The following is a 13,826-nucleotide window of genomic DNA, read 5'->3' as shown; positions in this document are numbered from 1 at the left end:
TTCAACTCTCACCTATTTACAAAAAGATAAAATTATGAATACCCAAAATTAAATCTTAAAAGCAAGACTCAATATTTTAAGAAAACTAATAACTTCTAAATGATTAGCTTCCCTTACCTTAGAGTAGATTCCTAATCTTGTTCTTCCCTTACACAACTTCAAAGCTTAAAATAGCTCTATCTACACAAAGAAGAGTTTGATCAATAATTAAAGCATGATTTTATGATCTCTAACAGATAGATATATGCCTAGAGTGTAGAAAAGCCACATACAAGAGGGAAACATATTGCTTTAAAAATAAAAAGGAAAAGATGAACTTACTCAAAAGAAGAAATTGTTCGGTCCAAAATATTCCTTAACTCTTCAATTTTGTCGTAGTACAATTTGATTTTGAAAATAATAAGGAATTGATGGTGAAAATTGAGATGGAAATAAAAGGGGAGAAAGAGTTGGAGACACGGAAGAGAGAAACCAAATAGAACAGTATAAGAAATTATAATAGAGAACAAAACGTGATTTTTAAATTTTAAAATAGATTTTTCAAACTAAATTACTATAAATAAGGTAATAATATATAAATAAAGTAATAATATATAAATAAAGTAATAATATATAAATAAAGTAGTAATATATAAATATATTTTTTAAAATATATAGAAAATAAAATAAAATAAAAATAATTAATATAAATAGAGTAATAATTTTTAAATATTATTTTTTAAATATATAGAAAAAAAAAGTGAAACCAAAAACGGTTGGGGGAGCCTTGGCTCCCCCCTGTCCCTTAATAATTCCGCCCCTGTTTTTCGTCCACGTTTCTTCCATACCATCATTTGATTATTTATAAAAAAATAAAGAAAAACTGCCAGATTTATTTTGTAAACCAAAGCTCTAACATCTCAGCATCACACTAAAAAAAGTTCTAGGTATGGGCCGAATGGGAAAATTTTAGATCCCAAAAACCCACTTTTGAACTTGGAACTTTTGGGATATAACTTCTCCTCAATCAAAATCTCCATAGACTAACCTTGATTGTCAAACTAGGTTGGAGGAATGATCAGAGATGGTTTCTTTGCCTTTTCTGGTTTTTCTTTTCTTTGGACAATTGTGGAATGAGAGACGGCTTCTCTATCCGAGTTAATCACAACATTATGAAGATTTTCCTCCCTTAAAATAGCAATGAGTTTGGTATCTTTCACAACCTTTAGTTCTTTAAAGAGACGAGTCATACGTTTCTTCCATGTTTCTTCCATACCATCATCTAATTATTTATAAAGAAAAAAGAAAGAAAAAAATAATGCATTTATTTTGTAAACCAAAGCTCCAACATCTCAGCATTGCCCTCAAAAAAGTTCTATAAGTATGGGCTGAGTGACAAAATTTTAGATCCCAAAAACCTACTTTGGAACTTGGAACTTTGTGGATTTAAGTTCTCCTCGATCAACATCTCCACAGATGAATTTTGATTGTCAGATTGTCAGACCGAGTTAGAGTAATGATCAGGGATGACTTTTTTTTACCTTTTTTAGTTTTTATTTTCTTTAAACAGTTGTTGAGTGGCATAGCTTCTCTGTATGAGTTAATCACAACATTACAAAGATTTTCCTCTCTGAAAATAACAATGATTTCAACATTTTTCACGACCTTTATTTCTTTAAAAGGACGAGCCACAAGTTTCTTCCTTACCATCATTTGATTATTTAAAAAGAAAAAATAAAGGATTTGATGGTTAAAAAGTTAAGGCTAAGAAAGAGATCTTAATCGATATAGACTTTTAGATCTACTACTCGATTTCAAGCTTTAACGGGGTGGAAGTATCAAAAACAAATCCAATCGTTCCAATTTCGGTCTTTTCTAACGCTTGAACGATTCTTTTTATTTCAATTTTTGAACATTTTGAAATTGAGGATTTTGTTTCCAGTAGAGAGAAAATCCCTCTAGCAGGGTCAAATTACTGGTGGAATGTTGAATTTTTTAAAAGCACCATTTTAGAGTATTTATAAGAAGACCGATGGAGGGTCAAGAGACATCGCTTGCCAACACTACTCAAAGAAGCCCACATTTGTCTAGGGGAACTTTTAAATTTGAAAAAGCAAAACATGTTGGATGTCATAATCATCCCAAAATGAGTATATAAAATATGGAAAACGTGCACAAACCCCAAATTATAAGGATGAATTTGGGCGAGGGCAACATTCGTTATAGTAAGAATCTTTTTTCCAAAATTGTTTAGAGGTAATCGGACATCGAGCTTAGAAAATATGGTGTCACAAAAAAAGCATACCATCCCTTTAAAATGTACAGTGACATCTCCATAAATTGTTTCATCTAATTGACAAGCACATAGTAGAACACGATCCTCATTATACTTACTAATGGTCTGACATCGATGGAAGGATTTATTTTCTTATTAGAAATGTGCACACAGGTTTCTCTCTTGAGTTCAAGTTTAGTACAAGAATAGAAAGCATCATAAGACGTCAAAGCTAGAAAACCTAGAAAAACTTAAAACACGGGTAAACAAAGAAACTTTAAAAACTCAGCAAATCTCAAAACGTAAAATCGAATAAAAAAAAACTTAAACCCTATAAAATCAACAAAACTCAAAATATAAAAACATAAATAGACACGTATTCGTTCACAATTGTCACATCATCACATTCTTAACGTCGTTTGTCACAATTTAACAGGATGGACTCAATTGATGTACATAAACGTATTTGGGTATGCAATTGACACTTTTTTTAAATCGGATACCAATTTGACACACTAGCACCAAACTGAGTACCTTACGAATAATTAAACTAATTTAAAACTAGCGAAGTAGGTGAAAAAGCAATTAAAATGGGACACGTGGAAAGTAATTTTTTAAGAGTGCTAACGTGTCATTTGAGGACTTGGCAAAGAAGCTTCTAGATGGAATATTCAGCCTTTATGTTTTAGTCGACGCAAGACTAGGATATAACGTCCATATAAATCAACCTGAGGGCTGGATGATTAAGGCTTCAATTAAAACATTATGAAACTTTGGATTGGATATGGCCTAGATCTCTTATCGGTGATTCTAATTAGATTAAAAGAAATTAAGTAAAATAAATTTCCTATAAATTAGGAGATATTATAAGATAATATACCCATATCTTTAAAATCTATATACTTTATCATGTTTTTAAGCATTTTATATCTTCTTTTTTTTACTGATGGAGATATAGGATGAGGCTAAGTACATAACTGTGGTAACTATAAATAGAAAGATAATCTCAAGATTTAGACATTTAGGATGTGTTCTCGTGAAGATATGAGTTTGGAAAGAGTATGAAAATAGATTTGTATGAGTTTGAATAAATGAATATGTGTATTTTTTTTTTTTTTTGTGGATTTAGAAAATAAAGTGAATAGAGTTTGGATGACTTTTGTGAGAGTTAGTGAGTAATTTGAATGATGTGATAGATAAAATAAAAAGTTATAATAGACAAAATTTGAAAAATATTAAAATACCATTGATGATAAAAATACCTGAATTGGTTTTTGGATTAGTTAAAAATATTAAATTTTAAAAACTATCATTTAATAAATTTTAATTAAAAATAATAATAAATAAATTATATTAAATTATTATTATTTTAATAATAACTACTACTATTTAAAATTACTATTAATAATGATAATAATAATATTAATAATTAATAATTATTATATACATTATTTTAATTATTTATTGTTATATTTAATTACTATATATTATTTATTATTATTTAATTTTAAATATATATATATATATATATATATATATATATATATATATATATATATATATATATATATATATATATATATATATATATATATATATATATATATATATATACCACACAACACACCATAACTACACATAACACATAATAGCACTTAGTGCTTCTCACTTTCACACACTCCACATAACACACAATCGGTTAGCTAACTAGTTCTCTTTCATTCTCACATACAACACACACCGACATTGGTTAGTTAACCGATGCTCTTTCACTCTCACATCGTCTGCACAATGCACACCATAATACTCTCATGTCAAAGTTTAATGTCATGAATTAAGTCATAAAATGGTACTTCATCCATCCAAATCTTCTCAATTTTTTTGTAAGATGAGTTACTGAGTCTATTTATCAAATAAACATTTTTTTTTTCATCTCTTCCATATAAGTTTAAAGGAAATTAAGTAAACACACAAATTTGTCTATAATACCGTCCATTCATACGAACAGACCTTATATTTTCAAACTTAAAATCAAATAGCTTTATGTTAATTTTGAACCAAATCAACGAAAAACAATTATTTTAAATATTTGTTCTTCGATTTAACATAACCCTAAAACACTAATCATCAGTGTGACTTTCTTTATTATGAATATTTTATCAAACTCACGATTCAATTCGTAAAATTGTCCGAGTTTATGTTCCCACATTCATTTCTCAAGTTAACTTAAACTCGTTTTTGGAGCAGACTCACTAAACTCAGTGTGAACTCGACTTGGCAAGTCCATATAACTTTTCTTCAAACATAAAAAGACACAAAAGATTATTGTTTCCTCTGCGAAATCATCTCAAATTTGTTCTGGTTATTAGCTGTTGTCTCGCTGGTGGCCTATTATTGCGGTCTTCTTATGCTGTGTTGGTGTTGCACCGCTATCGCACTGGTGCACTGGTGCTAGGCTGCTAAAGGTAGGAGTAAAGTTTAATGATTCCTTTATTTATTAAGAGCTTTTGGGCCTCAATCCAACACGCTTTTGTTTTATAAAAAAATGTAATATAAAATGTAATGTATAATGTAACTTAAAGTTATTGTAAAAGAATAATAATATTAGAAAAATTAAAAAAATTTAAATAATATAATATAATAATCTAATGATAATAATAATAATTCATTAAAATCAAAATATAAATAGTTACTTATAAAATCATATCACAATAAAATATTATATTATTTATAAACATTTTAATTTTATATTTAAAATAAATTCTTACAAATTTATCATTTGCATTCACAATTCGAGTTTATGATTCGAGATAATGATCAAGTTCACCAAGTTTTCACAAGTTTTCGAGTTTGAGACAACCTAAGATCTCAACCATCTCAAATTTCCCTTATTTTTATTTATATACTTAATCTTGTTAATTGTCCACCCATTTACTTTTACATTTTCGATCAATACTTTTAAATTACAATCAATTTTTTATTAAATACCAATAATTAAAAGAAACAGTATATAACAATTTAAATTATTCACTATAAATTCAATTTATATGTTAAAATTATTTATTAAATATTGTAATTACAGCAAACAAATACTTATGTGAAATACACAAGTTAAAATAACAGCTTGTCCATGCATTTAAAGCTCCATTGCTGCACATAGAAGAATGTTCAACTACAGGCAGATTACAAGAGTTTCTTTACGAGTACTGCCAATATCTTCATGGTATTATTCAATAGATGTTCACCCAGAATCTGTACTGGAGCAGAGCACTACATGCAGCTTTAACAAATTAGGCTCATACAACTAGCCTTAGCATATTTGACAGCATACAACAATATTTGACTTCTCTATTAGCATATTAGCCCTAGTATCTACGGTGAGTGCCCTTATGGTCAATTAGCAAACACTTACAACTTCAGACTTTATAGGGTTCACCAGTAGAAATATCCAACAAACTCATTTACATAGAATGTTAGTGCCCTATAAACTGTTTTATGCACAGACAGAGAACGCAAAATTATCTGTCTACATGACCACTGAAGAACCTTATTCTCTCAGTCGTGACTGCAAGCAATAGCTGACAAGAAACATCTATTAACAGCTGCTGATCGATAAGTTTCCTGCCATCCCTGACCTTCCTTATAATTCTCAACCTGTAAAGTATATATTTTTAGAGAGATATTTAAGAATCAAAGTATTTGAGGGTAGTAAAAATGCATCTTCAAAAGAAAAATATTAGATTAAAAGATTTACTCACTTTATCTACAATGTCCTCGCCAATCCTAACTCCTCCAATCATATAAATGGATTCATTGACAACTACAGCAGCACAATACCCCCGTGGATGAACCATTGGTTCCCCCATTGTCCATACCCCAAGACGAGGATCAAACACCTCGATACTTTGAACCATTTTTTCGCCATCAAAGCCACCAAGCGCGTACCTACGCAATGAATGAAATTTTAAGCGAAATTCGTCTCGGTCAAGCACAAGAAATTCAGATTTAGATCTATTATTAGAACGGCGGTAATTTATCAATAGAATATTACCCTATTTATGGACTACAAACTTTGTCCAACATGATATGAAGATAAGTTGAGCATTTCCAAACAATCACGTAATGGTTCTACAAAACCAATTTAGATTTATAAATGTTACTTGGTTGAAGCAAAAAATGATGAACTCACAACTTTTCATTTAGAACAACTGAGCAATGGCAGCCCCGCTTCACATTCATGTCAGATATTTTGGTCCAAGAATGTTCCCTGGGATCAAATCTTTCAGCAGACCTGCAGTTATGTAAAAGTGTCATTCCCATTAGTACAAATATAAAATAACAAATTATAAGGACAAACAATCATGTCTAGATCAACCATGTTTCCATGATGAGTTTCAGCTAATGATGTAAATAAATTAAACCACAATCAAGTTATACATATTACCTTAAGTAATCAGTTCCATCAAACCCGCCAGTGGCATAAATTGACCCGTTGAGTTCAACTGCACCTAGAGCAAATCTCTGAAATATAAAGAGCACTAAAGTTATACGTTAAATATTTTTGTATGATTTTCAAAGAAATTATCTAAATGATTTTCTTCCACGTCAGATTTAGAGACTCGGGTCATCCTACTAATGACCAATATGTAGAAGTATTTAAAAGGTACAAGGCTTGATGCAAACATATGGACTACATGGTATAAGATAAACTAAACCATTTTATATTTTTACCTCCGGCCGAAATGAACTGACAAAAGTCACATAATTAGAAGCATAAGCCTCAAAACCACATATCTCAGTTCGTTTTGAAGTTACCATAATTATACCTCTCAAATCTCAATCAAAACCTAAAATATTGACCATTTAATTGTTCCATTTTACCTTGCTTAGCATTGAGCGTGTAGGGATCCACCGCCCAATATCAAAATCAAGCATCTCAACATCTTGAAAGCAGTCAACTCCATTGCCGCCACCAACAGCAAAAATTTTGCCATATAAAGCAGCACCAGACAAGCTTCCTTTCTTCTTGTTCAAAGAAGGGCACATGGTCCAGTTATCGAGAACTGGATTGTATGATTCAACTACACAGATAGAAGATGGGTTGTTAAAACCTCATCTCATTCCAAAATAGAACTAATTGAAAATTACAGATAGATCTCATACCTGTGTCATACCAAACATAACCATTTCCACCACCTAAAACATAAATTTCACTATTCAACCGCACAACTGAAGCATATGAACGAACCGAGTTCATAGGCTTAAGAGGTTTGGTCAGACTCTGAGAAGTACAGTACAAATCCATAGTTGCTAACCATGAATTTCCATCAAAACCTCCAATTAAAAATAGTGAATCTTTGGGATCTAAATCAGCTGTCGACTTTATTACTGCCTTCTCAACATATTCCAAACGATTAGGGATACTACAAGCAGATTCTAAGAGCGTACAACGATCTTTAAGATGCTGAATTTCCCTTTCTGCCTCAATCTGAATGACAAGTAAAAAATAAGCCAATATTGATACGCAAGAAGACATCTATATTATATGAAAAATAACAAATAGTGCAAGGTAAGGTATACCAAAATTACTTCCAAAAGATTGCACTAACTTCTGTATTACTTCGAAAAAATTATTCAAATTATCTCCCCAACCAATTGAAATCACTTATACCTTTTGGAGCCTTAACTAATTATCTCAAGTAATCAATGCAAGCTTCTTAGGCATGCCTAATGTACTTCATTTCTTAGTTTTTCTTACTTATACATCCAGTCAGCCTTGCATTAATACTTCCAAGTTTCAATTTATATAATGTTCATTCAGTTTACTTCCAACAGACTCTAAATTACAAGAAATTATGTGTTCAAGAGACGAAATAAATAAAATAAGGGTGATGGTGTGCCGGCTGTAATTAGTCCTGGTCAGTAGTGGGGAAGCATTTTTTGGAAAGGAAAAGTTTTAGAAGAATTGTGGAGAATGAGGTTCTCTCAAATAACCTCAGTGGGAGAATACTTTGTAAACATTCTATACTAGTTCCATCCCTACTACATTGATAGGAGCAGAATTGGAGTAAAGCAATAAAGATTTCAAGATAGTCTTGTATTCTCAATTCTTAATACGCAGTTCTATCAACTAGTATGCAAAGCTTCGGTCTAGGTACTGTGGTGTGACAAAGAGAAAGCAGAAAATGTGCAACACGAGCAGTTTCAAAGGTTAGAAAATGTTATCAGTGGTCTTACGGTGGTGGTTGAAAAAATGTGCAGTTCAAAGTCAATGGCAGATCACAAAATAATAACAGCAAGAACGGCCACAGGGGAAGGAGAAGAAGCTTGGCAACCACAGTGTCAATCACAGTGGAGAAAATTGGATATTCCTATCTTTGTGAGAGAAGAAGCTTTTGGGTGGACGAATAGATTAGAGCAATATTTTCTTTTGAAATAAGTATCGAAAGAGGAAAGAATGCAAGCGATGATGATTGCTTTGGAAGGGAAGACTTTAAATTGGTTTTAATGGTGGGAATCTTGAAATCTTAATCCAACTTGGAAATTTTTTAAGATGGCAGTGGTACGAAGGTTTCAACATGTTAAAGAATCCTTTTCAAATCTTGATTGCCTTAACATAGACAGGCATTCTAGAAAATTAATAAAACAATCTGAACAATATGTGGGGCTACTAAAAGAAATAGAACAAGACTATCTGATTGGAATATTCTTGAATGAAAAGTGAAGTTATATGATCCTACCAATCCGGTGGAATTGATGACGAAACTTAGATGGTTGAAAAATTTTGGAAAGGAAAAGTTTAGAAGAATTGTGGAGTGAGGTTCTCTCGAACAACCTCAGTGGGAGAATACTATGTACCAATTTTATGCCTACTACATTGGTAGGAATAGAATTTTAGTAATGCAATAAAGATTTCAATTCTTAATACGCAATGCTATCAGAGAGAGAACCTAAAAAGAACACGTGAGAACCACTCTACAAAAAGCTAGTTGTTGTAGTTGAAAAGTCCAAGGCCATATAACCCCACAACAGAATCCCATAGTAACATCCCACCAGGCTTTGCCACCTTAGCACCCACATGAGGTGGCAATGTACTAACCATTTGACTAGCCTGAGAAGAGCCCTGCAAAGTCAGTGTCACGACTTGTGTTGCTTGCTTACAGCTACGAGACATGGTGGAAACCAAATTCTATACCATGGATTAGCACCTTGGGAACACCATAAAAAGCTAGCCATGTTGTAGTCGAAGAGCTCAAAGCCTCATAAAGACACACTAGAATTGCATACTAACAAGACTTATTGCAAGTGGATCCTACTATAACCCAAGAAAAATTGAATTTTACTACATTTAAACTATTGGAATCAACTTGTTTTATGTTTTTCACTCTGCCACTGCATTTGCTGCAGTATAACAACAACTTTGTGAAAATGAGTCAATTAAACATGAAATGTCAAATCTAGAAAGACAATGCAATGAGTAAAAACAAGCACAACATAGATGATCTACATACTTGGAGAATTCAAAAAGTATAGAAGTTAAAAGTTGCATAAGGGTTTAATTACTTCAGAAGAATCTATAAGCGAGGTAGATTGAGAAATTCCACATGCATGATCAATTTCTTTGATAACCCAATACTTTTTATGCATGCTACCCATATGCTTAAAGATGTTACGGATGGAGAAACAATTCAGGAATATGATAAATTTCAGAGAGAATCTACAACACAGAAAAGAGTACCAGTTTCTGCTCCAGGTAGGAATTCCTGTCTATTTGGATTTTCTTGAAACTTGTCAATTCTTTGACCTCTTGCACAAACTATAAATACACTAAATGTTAGTTGCTTGCAGACAAAATTAACATGACATTTAATGTTTTCCATCAAACATCCTTAACCACCTGAGCTATGTTGTACTGACACTCAATCGGAGGATCAGAACTTTCTTCCTTCTTATCTAAACCACCTAACGCTTCCGTGTAACCTTTTTCTATGCTATTCATATCAGGAGAATCATTGACATTGTTTGCCAAAGATAAATCTTGACTTTCATGGTTAACAGTTAACTCCTTCAGTTTCAAAAATACGCTGTTCATCTCATCCTCATGTACTTCGTTCTCAACCTCATTAGTATCTAATGGCTGGCTGTGGTCTACTAAAGAAGAATCATTTTCTGTCCAATATGCACTTGTACTTGCGTGAGTAGAATAGTCTGTCTCTAATTCAAGCATTTTAGATGTTTCATCTTCCCTCCAAGTCTCGTTTGATGTAAGAGGTCGAGATAAAGTCATCCAGTTCGGTGTATTTTGCGAGACAGAATTACCAGAGACAATTGATCCAGATGATAGTAACGAAATAAGTCTGCTTGTTTGCGCATGGTCTAGCTCAAACCAGAAATGGTTATGAGTGTAGTAGTTGTCCGCAAGTATTTCTTTAAATTTATCTTCGGACAGTGGCTGGCACTGAAGTCGAACATAAATTTGAACCTTAAATATTTTAATAAAGAGTGTGAGTATAAAAGGTTTTTCATGTATCATGACCAGAATTATCTTCAATAACAAAACCATATCAATTATAGAATTCGAGTGAGTGACTGATATACCTGCGCAGGATATTGTGTTCTCTCTGAACCATCAGTAGTCCATCCATAGGGGTTTATAAGCATTCTCCCTTTGCTAGCTGCCTCAAAAATTCCATGAAGCGTCCTGTCAGTATAGTTAAACAAAAACAGAGGCAACCCTGGATCAATATTCTTCACATAAGAGAAGTGCTGAGCTGGTAAGCCTGTTCAAAACAGATAAATGTATCCATGAGTTAGAGATTTCAATCCTTATCTTCGTTGCCAGTACTGATTATCATATATAAATAATACAAATTTTAAGCACTAAGTTCATGAAAAGATATAAGTGTCTCCAAGTCATATAGAACACAATTTTCATTTCAAAATGCTGAATATCGTAAATACTTTAAAGAAAGGAAAAAGAAGACGGAGAGAGAGAGAAGAACTGACCAAAGAGTTGTTTAGAGAGGCATTCTCTCATTGTGGCGTTCTTGCATCCAAAGATTACACCACCAAGTTGACTCTTCGGCAAATTTCTGCCACAAGAAAAATTTGGAGGGAAAGGTTGATTCCCACAGTACTGAGGAGGTTGTACTTTCTTCCATACCCCCGCCCTGGCATCAGAAGAGAAAGGTTACCTCCTTTACAATCTATGTCAAAATTATAGTATAAAGAACTGAAAGTTGTCGCTAGCATCTCTTGTGCCAATCGAAATCAAGATTTGGACGTTAAAAATGGGTTTTCTTATTTAAGTTATTGAGAAGATGAATAGATTATTCACAGCCCCAGTACATACATATCACACAAATGTCATAACTGACACCGTTCAAAAAATTAAAAACCGATGAAACGGGGTTTAACTCCAAAATCCCAAAAACAACGTTTAAACTTCAAAACCTTCCATAAGCGGCATTCACTGTCCAAGAACTTGCAAGTATGAACCAGAAAAGAGAACAGGCAAACCCATTTCAAAATTCCAAAATCGATTAAATGGGGTTTATACGAACATCCAAAACTCCAAAACAGCGTCGAAAACCCAAAAAAACTTTCAAAGAGGTTGTGATCAACAACTGTAAAGAAAAAAAAAAAAGTGTCTGTGCATTTTGAAGCATACATTCTGCTGGCATACACAAAGAGAACAATGAACAGAGAAAGCGAGAGAATCAGGAGAGATGCTCCGATGATGGGAATGAAGCAACAATGGCGTAAAGTTTTGGGAAGGAAGAAGGAACTACTTATTACACAATGGCGAAATGTTTTCAATCAAAGTGTAAAATCACATAAACCCTTTGGTTCTTGTAGTGAGTGGGAAAGAAAGAGCCAAGAATAGAAAAGAATTTAAAACTCGATTTTTTTTATACATTTTAGTCAAATAAAAGAAAAAATATTACTATATTTTATTTTATTTTATTTTCTCTCCGACAAAGTGCAAACTGTGCTATATATAAGGATAGCTCATTTAATAAAACTACATAAAGTTTAAAAGTATTTATTGAATTAAGTTATGTAAATTATTGAATTTAAAAATAAGAAATAATTTTAGTGTAATCATTGTAATTTTAAAGGAACCTTTAAAATTCAAATTTATTCTTTTAAAAGCAATATACTTTTAGTTATTTGAAAATTGTAAAGACGTTAATTAATAAATATTTAAAAACAACATTGCGGCCACATCTAGAAAGAATTTTAATAGAAACTATAAAGTCGTATATTAAAATATATAATAGAAAACTCCCCCATTCTAAACTTAAAAAATTAATGATCACACCAAAATAGGAATTCTACTTCACTATGAAAAAGAATAAAAATACATTATTAGTTTAATATAAAAATTATTGATATATTTTATTTTTAATATAATAAAAGAGTACTATTTTAATATAATTATTTAAATTTATTAATTTTATTTAAATTCTATTAATATTTAATATAATTGGATGTATTTTATATTTAGTAATTGTCATATATACATATATATATATATATATATATATATATAAGAAAACATTATTATTAATATTTAATTAATATTGAAAAAACTATTAAAACTTTTGATATTATAAAATAAAAGATAAAAAGGAAAAGACTGAAATTGTATATCAACATTAATTTTTTTTAATAAAATATGTTATAATTATTAGAGATTGAATATATATTTTTGTGACAATGCCACAGATGACGCCGTAAGAAGGAAGCATTACCCAGATCAGCAACTGACACTTCACCACGTTAATTCTGAGATTCTAATTCACCTAACCCACTAAATAACAAAAAGCTACAACAGTTCCAAAATAGTATAAATTGAAATAAAATCTGTATCTTTAAAAATAAATAAATAGACGAGAAGTAAATTATATAAAAAATAAAATTACAGAAATCAAAATTTTGGAGAGTAAAATAGTTCACTGAAATGTCTTATTAATTCAATTTTTTTCATTGAAAAAATTAATTTAGTTCCTTTAATATAATGATATTTAAATAATTTTGTGAGCAAAGTGTACTGGTTTATATAAATAACTCATATACTCATAATCATTCGTCATCATGCAAATATTTTTTTTGTCAGGGTAGAATTTTTTTCGATATCCATGCTTCAAAGAGAATAATGGGTTTATCCCAAAACTTTGAACCTTAATATTTTATTTTGTTTTGTCGTATGTGGGCTTTCTCTTCTAATACCGGAACGTTTTAATTTGGTCCTCTTTTAAAAAAGTCAATTGGATCTTAAGTTCTAAACTTTGAAATAAATATTTCAATTGTGTGAACTTTTGAAACTGTTAACGTGGTTGTAATTGTTTCTTAAATAATTTAATTGACACATTTTTTTCAAAAATTATGATGTGATTAAAACTTTTTTAAAACATAGAATGTAAAAATTTTAAAAAAGAAAATAAATAATTAAACTTATTTTAAAAATGTATATCAAATTAAAATATTGAGCATAATTAAATTTATTTTAGAAACAGGTACCAAATTAAAACATTTAGAGTGATTACGTCTATTGTTCATGAACTTG

At 30.9% G+C, this 13,826-nt stretch overlaps 1 protein-coding gene across 1 annotated transcript; it reads right to left on the bottom strand.

The window, feature by feature from the left end:
• Positions 1–5,365: 5,365 nt before the first annotated feature.
• Positions 5,366–12,084, bottom strand: LOC114184026 (influenza virus NS1A-binding protein). Its single transcript, XM_028071254.2, has 11 exons — positions 11,925–12,084; positions 11,261–11,424; positions 10,853–11,034; positions 10,152–10,736; positions 9,993–10,070; positions 7,418–7,742; positions 7,136–7,335; positions 6,699–6,775; positions 6,444–6,545; positions 6,013–6,199; positions 5,366–5,908 (listed from the first exon to the last, which is right to left on the bottom strand). Coding segments are annotated over exons 1-11 (2,001 nt in total). The 5' UTR covers positions 11,927–12,084; the 3' UTR covers positions 5,366–5,809.
• Positions 12,085–13,826: the final 1,742 nt, after the last annotated feature.

Source organism: Vigna unguiculata, chromosome 5, assembly GCF_037176805.1.
Source record: "Vigna unguiculata cultivar grain cowpea cultivar isolate G323 ecotype 2 chromosome 5, ASM3717680v1, whole genome shotgun sequence".
Taxonomy (NCBI): Eukaryota; Viridiplantae; Streptophyta; class Magnoliopsida; order Fabales; family Fabaceae; genus Vigna; species Vigna unguiculata.
This window is presented reverse-complemented; position numbering and strand designations above follow the sequence as displayed.